Source organism: Lacerta agilis, chromosome 5, assembly GCF_009819535.1.
Source record: "Lacerta agilis isolate rLacAgi1 chromosome 5, rLacAgi1.pri, whole genome shotgun sequence".
Classification (NCBI taxonomy): Eukaryota; Metazoa; Chordata; class Lepidosauria; order Squamata; family Lacertidae; genus Lacerta; species Lacerta agilis.
In genome coordinates this window covers 20674016-20691328 of record NC_046316.1, presented here as the reverse complement: position 1 = coordinate 20691328, position 17313 = coordinate 20674016, and the positions used below count along the sequence as shown (strand labels likewise).

General features: G+C 46.7%; 1 protein-coding gene across 1 annotated transcript in view; it reads left to right on the top strand.

Moving 5' to 3' along the window:
* OPN4 (opsin 4) overlaps positions 1–15405 on the top strand; it is a 37706-nt gene extending 22301 nt beyond the window's left edge. Inside the window, exons 8-12 of the mRNA XM_033148823.1 lie at positions 894–1071; positions 6954–7109; positions 9793–9828; positions 12217–12255; positions 14364–15405. Of these exons, the coding sequence (XP_033004714.1) occupies positions 894–1071; positions 6954–7109; positions 9793–9828; positions 12217–12255; positions 14364–14648 (694 nt within the window). The 3' untranslated portion in view covers positions 14649–15405. The remainder of the gene's footprint in view (positions 1–893; positions 1072–6953; positions 7110–9792; positions 9829–12216; positions 12256–14363) is intronic.
* Positions 15406–17313: the final 1908 nt, after the last annotated feature.

Below are 17313 nucleotides of genomic sequence, written 5' to 3'. Positions count from 1 at the left end.
GAGGCGCAGCTTTTCTCACAAGCAGCACCCATCGACAGTCCCCTTCTTGTGCTCAGCTATACTCAACTGTCAAAAATTCCAGCATCTGGCTCCTCAAATCGTCTCCATCTTAAATGCAAAGAAAAAAACAACAGGCAAAATGAGTTGTTTTTGCTGATTTGATGAAGTCTCTTTGCTTGACAGTTCTTGGATGGTAAAGATCATATGACTGTACAATGAGTGTGTGTGTGTGTATATATATATATATATACAGTGACTGGTATGCATGTGCATGAAGTTTGCAGGCATGTCGGTATTTAAGATCAGATAGTTTTGTTGTCCATAAGGAGAAAACCAAGTAGCAGCAGGGGACCCCATTGTCAAGCTGCCACACATGGACTGCTCACCCACCATGTGGAGATTCTGCCAGCTGAAATGAAAATGCAAGCGTCCATTCCTTTTTGTATAGACACACTCCTGATCTAGCAAGGGCGATGCCTGAGTGGAGGCAGCTTACATGTCATAGGCAGGGACCTGAACCACATCTGCAGACCCAAAGAGTGCGCATTCATCTGAGCAGCTTCCTTTCACATTTCATGATGCAGATGGCAATCAGGATTTCCTACTATATTTTGATACTGGGTGGGAACGAACACCGTCAACATATGTTTCTGCCTGTGAACGGGCTGATGCAAACAACTGTAAACTGGATTCCACATTGCAGTCATATCCTTTTATAGTCCAATAAGGTCTTTAATGCAATATGGCCTCTCTCTCACACTCTTCCCCTCTCCCTCTCTGAATGAATGTACATTTTTAGCTTGTGTCGGAAAGGACAGAAATATTTTAGTCTGTGTTTTGTGCTTGCAGAGGTAGAAAAAAAATACTGATGGGCTTAATTTCTTATCCCTTAGAACGGCGATTGCGAAATTTCTTCCCTGCCTTGGATCTCTGCTAAGGGTTTCTCATAAGGACTCCAGATCTAACAGCTTCCCTTCCACCAGACGTTTCACTGTCACCAGCCAGTCCTCTGATATAAATGGGCTGCCAAGAGGAAACAGACGGCTCTCCTCTGTCTCAGACAGTGAATCTGTAAGGATAACCTTCATCAACATTGTCTAACCTACAGTATCAATGAAAGGGGTATGCAGCAAGCTGGTGGGCATAGATTAGACATGTCCATGCTTAAGGCGTCAGTGGGGAACCCTTTCTCAGCCCAAGGGCCACATTCACTGGTGAGGAACCTTCCTGGGGCCACATTCCATCAGCAGATGCAGTCAGAGGCTGAGCAATGAATGTGACTCCATTGTAGTTCTACGATGACATCAAGTTACAAGAAAGAAAGGAGGTTCTGACTAAACATCAGGGAGAGCTTTCTGATGGTAAGAGCTGTTTGACAGTGGGATGAACTCCCTTGGAAGGTGGTGGACTCTCCTTCCTTGGAGGTTTTTAAGCAGAGGTCGGATGGCCATCTGACAGGGATGCTTTAGTCGTGATTCCTGCATTACCCCTCGGGGTCCCTTCCAACCCTACGATCCTGTAACTGAGACCCAAACGGAGCTCAAAATCTCTGGAATCTCTCTGGAGGTCTACAGATCTGTATTACTAAGCCCCTGAAAGAGCTTCCATGTGATCAGAAGCCTCTGGCTGGCTGTAGCAGCTATTAGATAGTTTTATTCATCCATTCATTCATTCATTTATACTGCCCTATACCCATATATCTCAGGGCGGTTCACAATATAAAAAACACAGAATACATAAGAAAAACCAAAACAAAGACAACCCAATAGTCCTCCCATCCACAACACATTTTAAAGGGCATCGGATGTCAATCAGCCAAAGGTCTGATTAATGAGAAACGTTTTCGCCTGGCACCTAAAGGTGTATAATGAAGACACCAGGCGAGTTTCCCTAGGGAGGGCATTGCACAAGTGGGGAGCCACTGCAGAAAAGGCCCGTCCTCGTGTTGCCACCCTCTGGACCTCTCCTGGAGGAGGCACGCAATGATCTCAGGGTCTCAGAGAATGATCTCAGTGTCTGGGAAGAGGCAGTCCTTGAGGTACTGTGATCCTGTGCCATTTAAGGCTTCATAGGTCAAAACCAGGAGTTTGAATTGAGCCCGGAAACTAATAGTTAGCCAATGCAGTGGGGTGCTCCAGAGAAGCCGATTCCAGCCCTTTCTATGCCCCACAGCCTTCCTGCTCCAGGTTCAGCACTGCAGGGCAAGCAAGTCTTAGCATCAGCCTTGTTCCAAAATGGAACAAAGAACTTGTCGTTCCCCTCTGGTGCTGCAAATAAAACCCCTGAGCTGCGAGCAGGTGAATGAGAGGGTTCGCAACAGCACAGCGGAGAGAAGGCTGAAAAAGGACTCACCTGTCAGCAGCTGCTACAGGCAGCCAGAGGCTTCTGGTCATGTAGAGCAGGAATAAGGAACCTGTGGCCGTTCAGAGGTTGTGGGACTCCAGCTTCCATCTGGCCCTGCTAGCATGGCCAATGGTCAGGGATGATGGGAACTGTAGTCCAGCAATGTATGAAGGCCCCCCCACCCCTTATAAAGAGGCTCTTTTTAGATTCCTTGTCTGATCATGGCTGAATTCACCTAAAGTCTAAACTTCTAGTTCACAATATTTTTGCATACATAAAGAGTGAAGTATTACCTGAGGAAGGTACAGTACGGCCATGTCTTGTTCATGTTCTGGGGATGCAAAAATGCATAGCCCTATACCTGAGCCACCTCCACATAACCATCCTTACTTTCCAGGTGAGGCAGGGAGGTTTTAAGCTCTCCGCCTACCTAACTGTGCTCTGAGAGGCTCTCACTAGATCTCACAGGGCCATCCAAGTTCCCGCGAGGGCATCCCAGAGCCCCGTGAGCAAGGCAGAGAGCTTAGAAGCTCTCGTTGTGCTAGGCTCTCTACCCTTGCATGCAATTAATTTGTGCCATTTCAACAAGTCAACTGTGCAAGGTTGCAATAGTGCAACTTAATTGCATGCAAGATGTGATCGTACCGTTCTGCAGCAATAACATAGAATGCAGCCCTCATGGGGGAAGGAAATAAGTTTGTGACTTGAAGGCTAATGCTTCTGTAGGGTGAAGCAGTCTGAATTTAGAAAGAGATTTGCTGGCAGATTTAGACAAATTGACAAATCCATCAACGGATCCTCCCCGCTCCCAGCAACCAGAAGCTCTCAACAGCTTGCTGTATCGCTGCTAAGTACTTAGTGGTTACTTGCAAAGAAGCCGGAAGAGGTTCTTCACTTTGGAATCTGAGAGACTTTCCTTCTGTGCTTTCCATGGCACAATAATGTGTTCTTTTTCAACCAGTTTTTTATTTTTTATTTTTTTTAGGCGAGCTCTAAAAACACAAAAATGCTATTATGCCCCCTAAGCTGTTACGTTTTTAGGTTAATGTGCTTTTAGGGGAAGGCTGACATGCTCCAAATTCTTACAGGAGATTTCGGAGCTGTGTGGGTTCTGCACTCCATCTATTTTATATCCCTGATTAAAAATACAACAAAGCAGATCTTGCTAAAATAAAGCCAACTAGGGAATGCCCGTGTTCGTACAACATACGCATTTCTACGAGACAAGATAAATATTTCAGTTTTTACATGAATTATTTTCGGTAGCTCCTTGTTGTTTTTCAGAACGGGCCTTTCTTTCCAGCAAAGCCAAAAATCTCTCAGGTGTCTCTCTATACATCAGAATGATTAGCCTGAAATGATGGCACCATGTAGATTTATTATTATTATTTTTAATCTCCTGTCTCTTTTTCACACTCTGATGTGATGAAGCAGCAGCAAAACTATTGAAATAGGAAAGAGTCTTGTTGATTTCTATGGGAGAAAATAAGTAGGTCGCAGTCAGTGAGGCGTTTGAGAGGAGGAAGAGCAAAAGCTTCCCTTCATTCTCCTGAGCCTCAAAATGGGTTTCAATAGGGGCAGGGGGTAGATATTGTTCTTATTGGGGTCCCTGAGCACAATAGCAAGGTGTCATTATGGTATACTGCCATATGGCTGCCATTCACTGCTGAAAATATAGTCATAACTCGGGTTGCGAAAGCTGCGGGTTATGGTTTTTCAGGTTGCGCTCCGTGCCGAACCCGGAAGTACTGGAACGGGTTACTTCTGAGTTTCAGTGCTCACGCATGCGCAGAGATGCTAAATCATGCTTTGCACATGCACAGAAGCGCCGAATTGCAACCCGCACATGTGCAGACGCGGCGCTGGAGGTTGCGAATGTGCCTCCCTCACGGATCACGTTTGCAACCCGAGCGTCCACTGTAATGCCAATATAGTTCACATCTGGCAACCAATGCGCCCCTTTGGTTTCAGATATGACATGGCTAGATGTGTCTTTAAAAGCCCAGGACACAAATTTTCACAGCTATGGTGGCTCATTTACCAGAAGTATTGTATTCGGCTTTAACTCTGAAAGTGTATACTTGATTCTGACCAAACTAAGCTTCCTAGAGCAAAATACACAGCAGGAGGCTTAGTGGGGTCAGAATTGAGTATACACTTCCAGAGTTAGCGATTAATACATTACTTCTGGTAAATGAGCCATCATAGCCATAGGAGGGCCCTAAAAATTTGTGCCCAGAATCAGAATCAGAATCAGAGCCAGTGTGGTGTAGTGGTTAAGAGCGGTAGACTCGTAATCTGGGGAACCGGGTTTGTGTCTCCACTCCTCCACATGCAGCTGCTGGGTGACCTTGGGCTAGTCACACTTTGAAGTCTCTCAGCCCCACTCACCTCACAGAGTGTTTGTTGTGGGGGAGGAAGGGAAAGGAGAATGTTAGCCGCTTTGAGACTCCTTCGGGTAGTGAAAAGCGGGATATCAAATCCAAACTCTTCTTCTTCAGTCCCAGCTCCTGCTCACCTAGCAGTTTGAAAGCACGTCAAAGTCAGGTAGATAAATAGGGACCGCTCCAGCGGGAAGGTAAATGGTGTTTCCGTGCGCTGCTCTGGTTCGCCAGAAGCGGCTTTGTCATGCTGGCCACATGACCCGGAAGCTGTCTGTGGACAAATGCCGGCTCCCTCGGCCTATAGAGCGAGATGAGCGCCGCAACCCCAGAATCAGACACGACTGGACCTGATGTTCAGGGGTCCCTTTACCTTACCCATATACTATCTGAAACCAAAGGGGTACATTGGTGCCTGATGTGAAATTCTCCCCCCCCCCCAGCTCTCCTACCACACTACTAGGGGCCCATGGCATAGAAGGGCCCTTCATCAGCCCAAACCACCACTTACTGCAAGGCCCAAACTGAGGTGTGTGGATACAGCTTAGGAGCCAAATTCAGCTTCCATTCATAGAGGCCACCTAACTGCTTGGCTCCACCTCCGAATGAGTTGACCAAGAACACACCTGTGCTGCTGCTCTGGTTTGCAGCTACAAAGGCTTTTAGAACTCACAATTTGTTTTAGGCCTTTAACAAAATCTGGGGAGGAGGATGCTCTGGCAGGGCATTGGTGGCTGTGGGGTGGGTCCCATCAGCTGAATCGTGCATAGTGTCCTCTGAAGTCTGGCCCCAGCCTTGCTTGGACCTGCTCACCGTCACAACAAGACTATAATGGGGGCTTAGTAGTGACCATTGCCAAGGACCGGGGGTAATAGATATCAAATCAAGCATATGGGGGGGAAAGGTTTGGTCCAACCCAGGGTTTCCCATACTTGGGTATCTAGCTGTTTTTTGACTACAACTCCCATCATCTGTAGCTAGCAGGACCAGCAGTCAGGGACAATGGAAGTTGTAGTCCCACAACCCAGATTTGAGAAACCTTGGTCTAACCAACTCCCTGATATGCTCAATGTTGTACAGAATGTTTAATATTTTCAGTCGAGGAGCACTTAAACCTGCAGCATATACAATGACAGCAGGGTGGGGTTGGTATGCAGTGGGACACAAAAATGAGAGCATGCAGGAGACACGGGTTTATTCTGTTTTGTTTTAAAAAAATTATTTGTAAACTTAAAGAAAAGGAAGTGGGGACATTGTTACAGAAATTAAATGAAATAGCTAATGAAAAAATAGTTAAATTTGATTAAAAAGAGCAATAATATATGAGTAGTACTAATAGTAACAACAACAACAACAACAACAACAACAACAACAACAACAACAACAACCCACCATCAGTTCACATTATGGATGCTGTAAGCATCAGTATGTGCATCTGATATAGAACATATACTGGTAAATTGATACAAGCCCTCCAGGTGCCCAAATAGGTATCCGCACAAAAATGATGTTTATATGAAATATGTTCAAATGTAAGTAGCCCCGTGAGGTCCTCAAACCATTGCATAATACGGTACTTGGTGGATGTTTTATCTTTCCAGGCAGAAAAGTGTAAGTCTCTTAGCAACCATAAGGACTTGCAAAATCCTCTTTTGTTGTCCTTATGTGTTTATTAAGCACTTATATGATAGGAAGTGGCAGGGACAGCATGTGTACAAATTATACAAGGGTAGAATGCACTCCGTTTCCATACTTGAAACAACCCAAACCATATTAAAACACCTTCGTTTGGACTGTGCCCTCCTCTTCTCTAGGCAGGTAACATTACTGCAAAAGGCAGAGCCATAAATGAATTATCACTGTAAAGTAGATAAGAACTACTGACTCCTTTGGAGATAACATCACTGATATAAGCAAGGAGCAGAGAACGCTGTGTGTTCATTGAGATTTTTTATTCTGTGCAGGGTGTCCGACAGGGCCTTTGTGCAGTAGGAAAGTCTGCTTTTTAAAAAGATGGGGGGGGAGAGAGACAGCTGGAACAGGTGCAGTCTAGGAACACCCTGATTGTCTAAACTGGCCCCAAGACAGGATTTGTTGGGAGTCCCTTTCACATTTCTGGCTCTTTTCTCTAATGAGAGCCATTTGGCACATAACTGAACTGATTGAGGGAAAGTAATTAAAACCCATAGAGACTCTCTGAAAAACTTTCATGCTGGCCTGTCGCTGCAGGAATGGACTGACACAGAGGCGGATATCTCTAGTCTGAACTCCAGAGGTGCTAGCGGGCAAGTTTCGTACGAGATGGGTGAAGACACCATGGCAGAAATGAACGATGTCAAAGTCAAATCTAAACTGAAAAGCCACGATTCAGGGATTTTTGAAAAGGTAACGAAACGTCCAATTCTCAGAGCAGACGGGTCTGCAGATCTCTGCCTCAGCTTGTATTATTCCATGTCAGTAATTTTTTCTCTTTCTCTCTCCATCCCCTCCTCCTAAATGCCTTCAGTAACCTGTATAAGAAAGCTGCCATTAGGAGATTCAAACAGAGGAGAGCTTAATAGTTTGTGCATTTCATTTGTGAGATATACCTTCCCTTTAAAAAACAAGAGTGTTTCCCTATAGAAACCACAACAAGTCCATGCACAATGTTCTGGCTCGGTTGTGACACCACTCTAATCTCCTTCCTCTTCTCACACCTATTGGCATGATCGCAATCTCCAACACCAGCCCACAAGCAGCTGTCACCTATTTCATCTTGTTAATTTGAAAAGATGCCTGGCAGTTAAGCGGCTCCCACCTCACTAATTATGATTTTCACGTGTGCTACTCCTTTTGCCAGTTCTGCAGCATGGGAGATCCTGTGTCGCTAACATTTGAAGGAGAGGGTTGGCCGCAGCACAAAACAGCAAATGCCGTGTGCCCGGCAACTGTACGGAAATCATTATGCAAAGCACATGCCAAACATAAGCAGGGGAGAGCAGTGCTGATGAGAATGTGCTGTGGGGAGCAAGGAATCATTCAAAAGCAGCTGAAAAAGAAATGGTGAGGCTCGTGGCAGACAGGATTGGGCAGAGCAGTTTTTAAAAAGAAAAACTCTTCTGCTTGTATCATAACTTACCCATCCTGATGCCGCATTTTCATACCCAGTCGTATCATTTGATGAACACTGGATAGCTCAGTTGGTTAGACCGTGGTGCTGATAATGCCAAGGTTGCAGGTTCAATCCCCATATGGGACAGCAGCATTTTCCTGCATTGCAGGGGGTTGGACTAGATGATAGCCAGGGTCCCTTCCAACTCTTACTCTACGATTCTGTGGTTCTCTGAACACTTAGTAGAAGTCTTGACACTTCCCCACATCCGAGAACTCAAGATTTGTCACAAGACTGAAGAGCAGCACCCACCTTGGAGAACATTCCCCATAGTATTGTTCTCCTGCCCATCATGTACCACTGAATGTTCCTTCTAAGGGTGGAAACTGTTGGGATGGACCCAAGATGAGGGAAATTGTGTGCACTGTATGTGTGAATGCTGATGATGATAGGTGGGGACGATTTGGTTTACTGATCTGTCATAGCCATGCATAAGCACATACCTTTTAATGTAGATCTGCCTGAAGCTGGTTTTTAACCAGAGCTACTGTTTCCGTCTTTGCATTGGCCCTACTTCTGTGCCTTTGACAGCAGCCTGGCATTCACATTTTTTTAACAGGGGGACGTTTCCCGATCACATTCCATTGCTAGAATGTGCACATTACTGTCGGTCCTTTCCATTCTGCACATCAAATTGCTGCCAAAGTCACAGGGGAATTGGCAAATTTACTTTGACGCCCCTCTCCTTCGAAAAATAAACATCCGGCATTCTGTTTCCAGCTCTCCACCACTTTCTGTCACTGTTGCCCTCAGAAGGGCATCTTGGGAAGAATATTTGTACCTTTCCCCCCCCCCTCCCCATTGCGTTTTGGCTTGTTTTTATATGGTGCCTTTTGTTATGGAAAATCCAAAATACTGTTTCGCTTCCCTGTGACCGCAGTCGTGTCCCATAAATAATGCGTTTCTATAAATAGTGGATAGGAGGGAACAAAGCAACATTGTGTCCAGCCAATGTTGTTTCTCTCCCCCCCCCCCGTCCCCCCCGGCAGCCTCACCCCACGCACAAAACACACACTTTATTCAGCTTGCAACCTTTCTTTCCTTGGGTGCCTTTGTGTGTGTGCAAGTGGTTCATTTCCGCGCTTGTCACCCCTTCACCCCACCACAAATTGTGCCTTTCTGGTCGGGGAGCTGTGTTCACCTGCTGCAGCTTCTATGTGCCTGCTGCTGTTTTGTGATTGGCTGCTGGAATAATCTCAGTCCTATCCTCTGACCTCATTCGCTCTTGGTCCTACAAGATGGGAATGGGATGGGGTGGTCCCTTAAACTGGGCATAACAGTATATTTGGGCATATATTATCAAGTGCAGCGCAGCACTGGTGGAACGGGTGGCCCCAGTCCTGGGATGGCAGGAAAGAATCTCTGCGTCCAGTCCCTGTGTCCGTGGGATTGTGCTACTGCGCATGTGTGTAGCAGTGCGCTACTGCGCATGTGTGTAGCAGTGCGCTACTGCGCATGTGTGTAGCAGTGCGCTACTGCGCATGTGTGTAGCTCTGCGTGTGTTCCCGATGTTGCTAGGGCAACAGGGACGCTATGCGCAGAGCTGGCTACGTCATGCGGCTCTCGCGTTGTTAGGGGGGGAAAAGAGATAAGCGAGAGCCGCTCAGTCAGCTCTGCGCATGTCCCCGACGTTGCTAGGGCAACAGTTTGACCACATATGTTCTAGCGCCCGTTAATTTAACGGGGTTAATGTACTAGTACCTAATAATTGGTCATTCCTCATTTGGCCAGGTCATAGTTGCACCGGGCACAATACATTGCACAGTTATTAAGAGAGAGAGCAATCATAACTTACATATGGTATTATCCTTCTCACGCAGCACTTAGAGAAGGATAGGATCAGGCTGTGACAACTTCATATCCAGGGGTAAGAACTGACTACACTGCTACACACTCTCTCTTTCCCTTCTTTTGTAGACTTCGGTGGATGCAGATGACATTTCTATGGCAGAGGTGAATATCACAGATTGCTGGTTTCTTTTCACAGTGTGAACATTTCATGTGATTCTTTCAGGGGTGGGGATGTTCAGGGAAAGCAACGCAGCGATGCCATGTATTAAACACCTTCCACTTGACATGCTCAAATTTATATATCCGTCCATCTAATCCCATGGTTCCAAATGCCCTGCAGGGGGGCAATCTGATTTTTAAGGGGGGCAATTTGGAAGCTTGTTTAGACCAAGTTAATGGCCTTTTAGGCTTCCTCCACATAAATAGGAGTTCACTTTTTGAAAAATAAGAATTGTATGTCACGGTGGGAGGTGGGGAATCACGATTTTAGAGATGCTTAGGTGTGGCATGGCCAAAAAAAGGTTGGGAACCACTGGTCTAATCTGTCACATTCCTATCTCGCTTTTCCTCCAAGGAGCTCAAGGTGGACCCTCCTTCCTTTGGAGGTTTTCAAGCAGAGGTTGGATGGCCATATGTCCTGGATGCTTTAGTTGATATTCCTGCATTGCAGGGGGTTGGATTGGATGACCCTTGGGGGTCCCTTCCAACTCTACAATTCTCTGCTACTAAGGTGGCACACATGGTTCACTTCCTCCCCATTTTTTTCCTCGTGATAGTCCTGTGAGGTAGGTTAGGTTAGGCCCAAGGTCACCCAGTGACTTTCATGGCTGAGCCCGGGATTTGAACCCTGGTCTCCCAAGTCCTAGTCCAACACTCTAACCGCTACTCCACACGGGCTCTCGCGGTGAGAAACTAATAGATGCTAATCAGAAGCAGTTGGGAAGGAGGGGTGGTGCAATGCCCCTGGCCTCCCGGCAGCGGCATTGCTGCTGCTTGCCAGAAGGGGGAAGAGGCAGGGCAGCATAGAGGCCGCTGCTGGGCAAGCACACCAACACGATTGCTTCTGCCAGCGCACCTGCACCAACACACCCTGCCTCAGCCCTCCCAGTAATCGGCAATGACCTGCATTGCAGGGGTTTGGACTGGATGACCCTTGGGGTCCCTTCCCACTCTACAATTCTAGGACCACACTGCCAGTATTTGCTGCTCATTGTAAATCTTCTATATGCTGCATAGGGAGCATAGTTCAGTCACCACTGCATATTCCATGGTGAATAAGGCAAAGAGAATCAAAAGTGCTTAGTTCCTTTAAAAAAAAAAAAAAACCAAAAGTCTGCCCTCCTTTCTCCAGGACAGTATCTTGTTGTTGTTTAGTTGTTTAGTCGTGTCCGGCTCTTCGTGAGCCCATGGACCAGAGCATGCCAGGCACTCCTGTCTTCCACTGCCTCCCGCAGTTTGGTCAGACTCGTGTCGGTAGCTTCAGGAACACAGTATCTAGGTCTGGGTAAATCTGTTCATCCCAGTTTCTTGTTTCTCCAATCTTAAATTAAATTTGCCTGGTTTCTGCATCAGTCTGCGGTTGTTATTATTTTAAAAGTCTGCCCCTCTCTCTCAGTGTACACCTTTTATGTGCCATTTTCCCTAATGGACAAATTTTTGCAAGTCATTTCCCTTAATGTAATGCGGTTTTGAACAGTACTTTCACCAATATACATGTTTCTGTGTCCACTTCCCCTTAAAATATGCTTTGTCTCGGACAGAATTATTGGTTAGAGTGCTGCATCACAAAATGGAGAGAAACGTGGATTTCAATGCATTTTAGATCACATGTCGGTTCAGGAAGCGCAAATTTCTCCTGCATCTTTAGCAGTCACAGTTCCTCCCTTCATTAGCTCAAACCTCTTCCTGCATTCATTTACTGCTACTTAGCAGGTGATCGGTTTTCACTCTGCATTGCTGGGATGGGTGAGTTGCTAGTTGGAAGGGTGCAAGCCTGGGCCAATCCACTATTTCACAGCCTCCATTCTCACCCTGTAAAAAAATAATTAAAAAATAATAATTGCCAAGCTCAGAGTCTTGTTGCTGAAATCAATCTGCAGTCCTTAGTACATGTACAGGCAATGAAAGTTGCAACCTTAATGTACCCTTAAATATTAAGTGGCGCTCCTGAGCAAACATGCATAAGACGGAGGTGGAAGAAAACACTTTACTATGCACTGACATGGGGCTTACTTTTGAGTAAACATGCATTGGGGACAAGCCAGTGAATTAATGCACATGTAAAGTGAACTGGTGCTAAAGGCTCCTGCACCTTTGAGAGTTGTGTAGAAGAGGGAAATTCAACAGGTGCAGCTTACACAACAAGTGGCACTTGCTGAAATTCCCTCTACTACACAATTCTTTGTGGGGCAGTGACCCTGTTTTCTTACGCAACAGGCCACTCTGTCCATGCCCCTGATTCAAAAATGACTCTTTGGGTTAACCAGTTCAAGACCGATGTGGGAACATGATTGGGGACATTTTGCATAATTACCTATATTGTTTCTTTAGGACTTAGCCTTTGGGAACTACATCTTTGGAGACAGCCTGGTAAGTTGCCATCCAGTTTTCCATAACCTGTGGGAAATGTGGACAATGTTGCCTCCCCATAGTGTTGGGCTGATGATGAAGCCAGACTTACAAGTACGTAGCTTTGGCGTGATTCTGAATCCAGCTTTGTCACTGGAGACCCAGGTAGCCTCTGGCTAGAAGCACTTTTCACCATCTGTAAGTGGTGCGACAGCTACAGATGTTCCTGGACCAGGAGAGCTTGACCACAGTAGTGTAATTGAAATTCGACTCAATATTATCCAGTGTAGATTCCAATGTATAGTTAGCAGAGTAAAAACTTAAACAAGTTGCAGGATCCCCCCAAAATAGACCAGAAGCGATTAATTTTTCATCCAGCAGAGCTTTAACTGCTACTGAAGGCAAATGAGCATAATGGTCACAAATCCAATACATTCAGGATTGGCACTGTCCGTAAGAAATCCAGTTGCAGCAGACTCCACTTAAACTTACAATAATTTATAATAAGTCTAAACCTTAACACTAAGCATACTACGTACAGAACACCACACCAGAAGAAACCCAGGCTCCTTCTGGCCCCATTTTTATAGTCAGCATGACCTTGGCTGAAAGTGATAACGGAACTAGTTTAAGCCAGCTGTACTCAGCTTCTCTGAAGGAATAACCCAAACATCATGAACCTTCTGCTTGTTTCTTTCACACAGAGAACCTTCCAGAACCTTCTTGAATTAAGTAGAATAGGAAAGATCTCTACACATCAGATCAATACAGTGGTATCTCTAGATGCGAACGGGACCCATTCCAGAGCCCCGTTAGCATCCTGAGCAGTCCGCATCCCGAGCGCCGCGTCTGTGCATGTGCGCGATGCGATTCGGCGCTTCTGCGCATGTGCGCAATGCGATTCGGCGCTTCTGCGCATGTGCGAACTGCCGAACCCGGAAGTAACCCATTCCGGTACTTCTGGGTTCGGCGCGTTCGTAACCCGCACCGTTCACATCCCGCAGTGAACGCAACACGAGGTACAACTCTACTTTCTGTACTAAGAAATGAAAACTGACAAGTAATTCGTGCACACTGGTGACTTCAAGGCTGAATTACTGCAATGCCTCTTTGCACAGCTTCTCTTTGTGCTCGAACTAGAAGCTGCACTTAGGGCAGAATGCTGCAGCACAACTGCTGATGGGAGTGAAACCCTACTACAGCTTACATCTCTGCTCAGAGATCTGCACCCGTTGCCAATTTGCTCCCGGGCCAAGTTCACGATGTTACCATTAGTATATAAAACCTTAACAGCTCGAGACCAGATTGCTTGCAGGCTCGCCTTACACCCATGTATGCCCACTCTGTGCTTCAATCAGCGCGACTGGCACTGTTACAGGTGCTACCTAATGCTTGTTCCGCAGTGGCAAGACTGCCCACACATCATAGATGATGTCATACATGGGGCAAGGGGCTTGGCTTGGCTGAAATGGGCTTGCGGGCCAAATGGGGAGGCCGGCCAGGTCTAATTAGGTATGTGGTCTGGAGGTTGCCAACCTCTGTTGTAAATCGGTAGCATGAATCTGAGAACGGGTCTCTACATGCAGCAGAATGAGGTGTCAAGAGTCCTGAGGTGTTAGAACAGACTGTGCCACTTCAGACTGCAAGCTGTACGTGTCACTTTTTATTGCTTGACTTTGAAAAAGAAAACCTTCCTTGCAAGTAGGAAAGTAGCATAGTTACTAGAACCATTCTAGACTCTAGGACCATTCTCCCTGGTGAGCTCATTTTCTTCCGGCAGGCAGGAGAATTCGGAAAATTGTAGCTCCAACTTGCAGTCCGAAGTGGTGGGATGTGGCCAAATAGAGGCGCAACAGGGCTGCTGTGCCTTTAACAGTTGCAAAAAAGGAGGGGTTTTCAGCAGGTGTTGAATGCATTATATCTACCTTGCTTCTTTGATTGTGGGGATGGACAAATGCTGAACTCCTCTCTTGACATGCACATTGTTCCGAGGCCTGTTTAGGCTTGGCAAGGATGGATTCTCTCAATGCATGCAGCAAATATATATCGCTCCCCACACACACACAAATAGGCTGTTGCCAGATCAGGCACATTGTGTGTTTACATCTTCTTTTTCGTACTTGCTTAAGACAGGTGACGATCTGTACACTTTTGGCGTGAGAGCAGAAGAGTCTTGCTACCCGTCATCTGCAGCCCAGATACCCAGCATCGTGGTAACCTACAGCAACGTCCAGCGAATGGAGCTGCCTTTTCAATCCAACTCGGACCCTTCATGCTCCAGGAACAGTGGCTATAGCTGGGAGAGGAACTCCAGCAGCCGGCTAGAGTGGCTGTGCCAGGAAAGTGCCTTAGGTCCTACGCCAGAGACACACATGTGTCAGCTTAGTGTAGAAAACCTTCCAAAACATCACTGAAGCAGGAAAGAGGGGGCAGAAGAATGAAAATTGCCGGCTTTCCTGTAAAGATTCAAAAAACAGCTCCACGATAGTTAATTTGCTTTACATGTTGATTGCGTTCTCCACAATGTTTGTGCTAATAAGTCGAGCATTTAAAACCAATAGAGGTAGTAGCCCGTTTTATCCTGAGAACAGGCTCACACATGAATCTTGTATGGACAGTCTACACCCAGCCATCCACAGATCGCAACTGTCAGGGAGGCAATCTCTGATAATGTCCAGCTGGGCCTGGAAAAGCAGCAGGCAGGGAATCAGCTGACATGCCCAGCCTTTTTTGACCAGTGGTGGGAATGTTGAGAAAGTGTTGCATGTGCCAGTCGCAAAATGGCTGCCATGGTGTGACGTAACACAAAATGGCCGCCACACCTGAAAGAGGCAGGGCCAAAGATGGCTTGGGCACCCTCCCTGTATCAGCTCCCCTATCAACGGGGAGCGGGGAGCACCTACATCAGCCACAACTGCACTTGCTAACTCTTGGTTCGAATGGAAGGGAGGTTTGGTTGTCCAGTCCTGCCATCCAATGAAATATGAGCATGTGTGCAGCACGGAAGCCAAAGCAGTGCCAATATAAACTGAACAGAAACAGCAAACTGTCCCTCATGCGTTGTTGATTTTTTGAGGGGATATTTAGTGAGACCTTTCACAAGTATTGTAGAAGATCCTTGTGGGCACATGCATTGGTGGCCCCTAGCCTGGTGGCTCAAAGGAATATATAGCCCAGCGCCTTCTTCCTGCAGTAAACAGATGCTCGGATTAAGGAGGGATTTTGAAGCCTTACAGCCAGCAGTGGTTTGTGATAGGCTCTCCAGAACAGGGAACAGCTGTAGCTCCATGGCGGGTGAGCACATGGTTTGTTGCAGAAGGTCCCTACACTGAGCCAGATTGACCCAACCATCTGACTTGGTATAAGGCAGCTTCCTATGTCCTCAACTACCTGATTCCCGGGACCAGGAGGATTCTCATCTGTGGTGTTAGTCTACTCCTGCCTTGAACTACCACCAGTTTCCTTCTTCACGCAGCAGCCCTGCTGGTGCCAAGAGAAAAGGACTGGCACCTGGTGTTGCAAAGTTCCTGGTTTGAGCTGTACAGTTCCCTGGTACCAAGATGTGTGACTCAAGGCCTGCGTGGATAGTGTCATGGCATAGCTTAGTCACTAGGTGGCGCTGGGCTTGTGTGTGTAGCTAAGTGGCGTCAGGAGGTTCCTGCTGCTGTTCTGTTCTTGTTTAGAGAAACAATAAAGTTAGCTCCTTGACTAGTCTGTCCGCTCAGCCTTCTATGACAAGGCCTCTGTGCATATCAATCCCATCGTGCAACCAGTCCATACCATTTTTGGTGGATGATATCTCATCCATAGGGCTTTCAGGCATAGCTAAGTGGTCTTTTTGTCACTGGTTCTGCTGAAGGATACAAGTTGATAGCATATTCCTGCACCTCAACTCTTGCAGATCATGTGTAAACGGGCTCTAGAGCCCCCTGGGGAGGAAAAAAAGGGGTGCCTGCCATTTTACTGTATGGTGATTTATAAATGTATAAATAAGATGTTTTTGTCAAGATCAAGGCATGGGGACTATGCACATGTTTCATGGAAAACGTAACATCTGCACTGTGCTTAATCCACTTGGGACAAGTGTCACAGGAAGACCGTTTGGAGGAAGAGCCTCTACACCCGTCACCAAGTTGCACTTATGGATGTTGTGGAGGTGCCAGTGCCAACATGGGATGCATGCCCAGGCATTCAGCTGAACATGCAGATGCTCAAAAGTGTGGACAGAGGAGTGGGGCGTGCATGAAAGCCATGCCTCCAGTGTCCTCATGCATGTTGCTCCCCAGCCCCTGCTCCTCCGCATTCCTGAATGTCTCCACATCAAGCGGGGGGCTCACATAATTGATCAGAGATCCTGCTATTTCAGGGTCCCCAGTGGCACCGAGGGGGTCAACTCCCAAGCAGGAACCCTCCGCAGAACTTTCCCACTCAGCACAGGGGTGATGCCTGGGACTGAACATGCAGGGTGCCACACTCACAAGACCTGCTTCTAGGCAAGCCCCCTGCCCCAGATACAAAGTTTGTATCTTCAGGCAAATCTGTAAACATACTTAATGTCCATATATTACAAAAACGGGGACGGAGAAGGTGTCTCTGCGCAATGCCTGTAAATGTGTCTTCCAGGCTTCTATCAACAAGATGTCAGGACTTGCGCCTGCACTGGGCCCTGAACTCGGCACCTTTTCAAATAAATAAGCAAATAAATTTATTGCCAGCCCTTGACGAGCAAGTGCCAGAGCAGGTTACAATTTAAAATTCAACACCAAAAAGAGTTAAGTCACAGGAACAGGGTTGAGAATGACAACCTGCCCCTCTCTTGAGAATGCCAGGAAGACATTCAACCTGTGTAACCAGCACCCAGAACAAGGAAATACCTTTACATTAATAGGCAAGAGGAGATCTTGGCCCATATAGAAGTGACTTGAGTCAAGCTTGCCCTCCAGAGGATTTTGCTTCTCTCTCTCTCTCTCTCTCTCTCTCTCTCTCTCTCTCTTTCCCTTGTTCTCTCCACACACAGCCCCCAACCTCTGAACTTCACGCAACCTATATCTGATGCAAAATAGTATCATAACAGAAAAC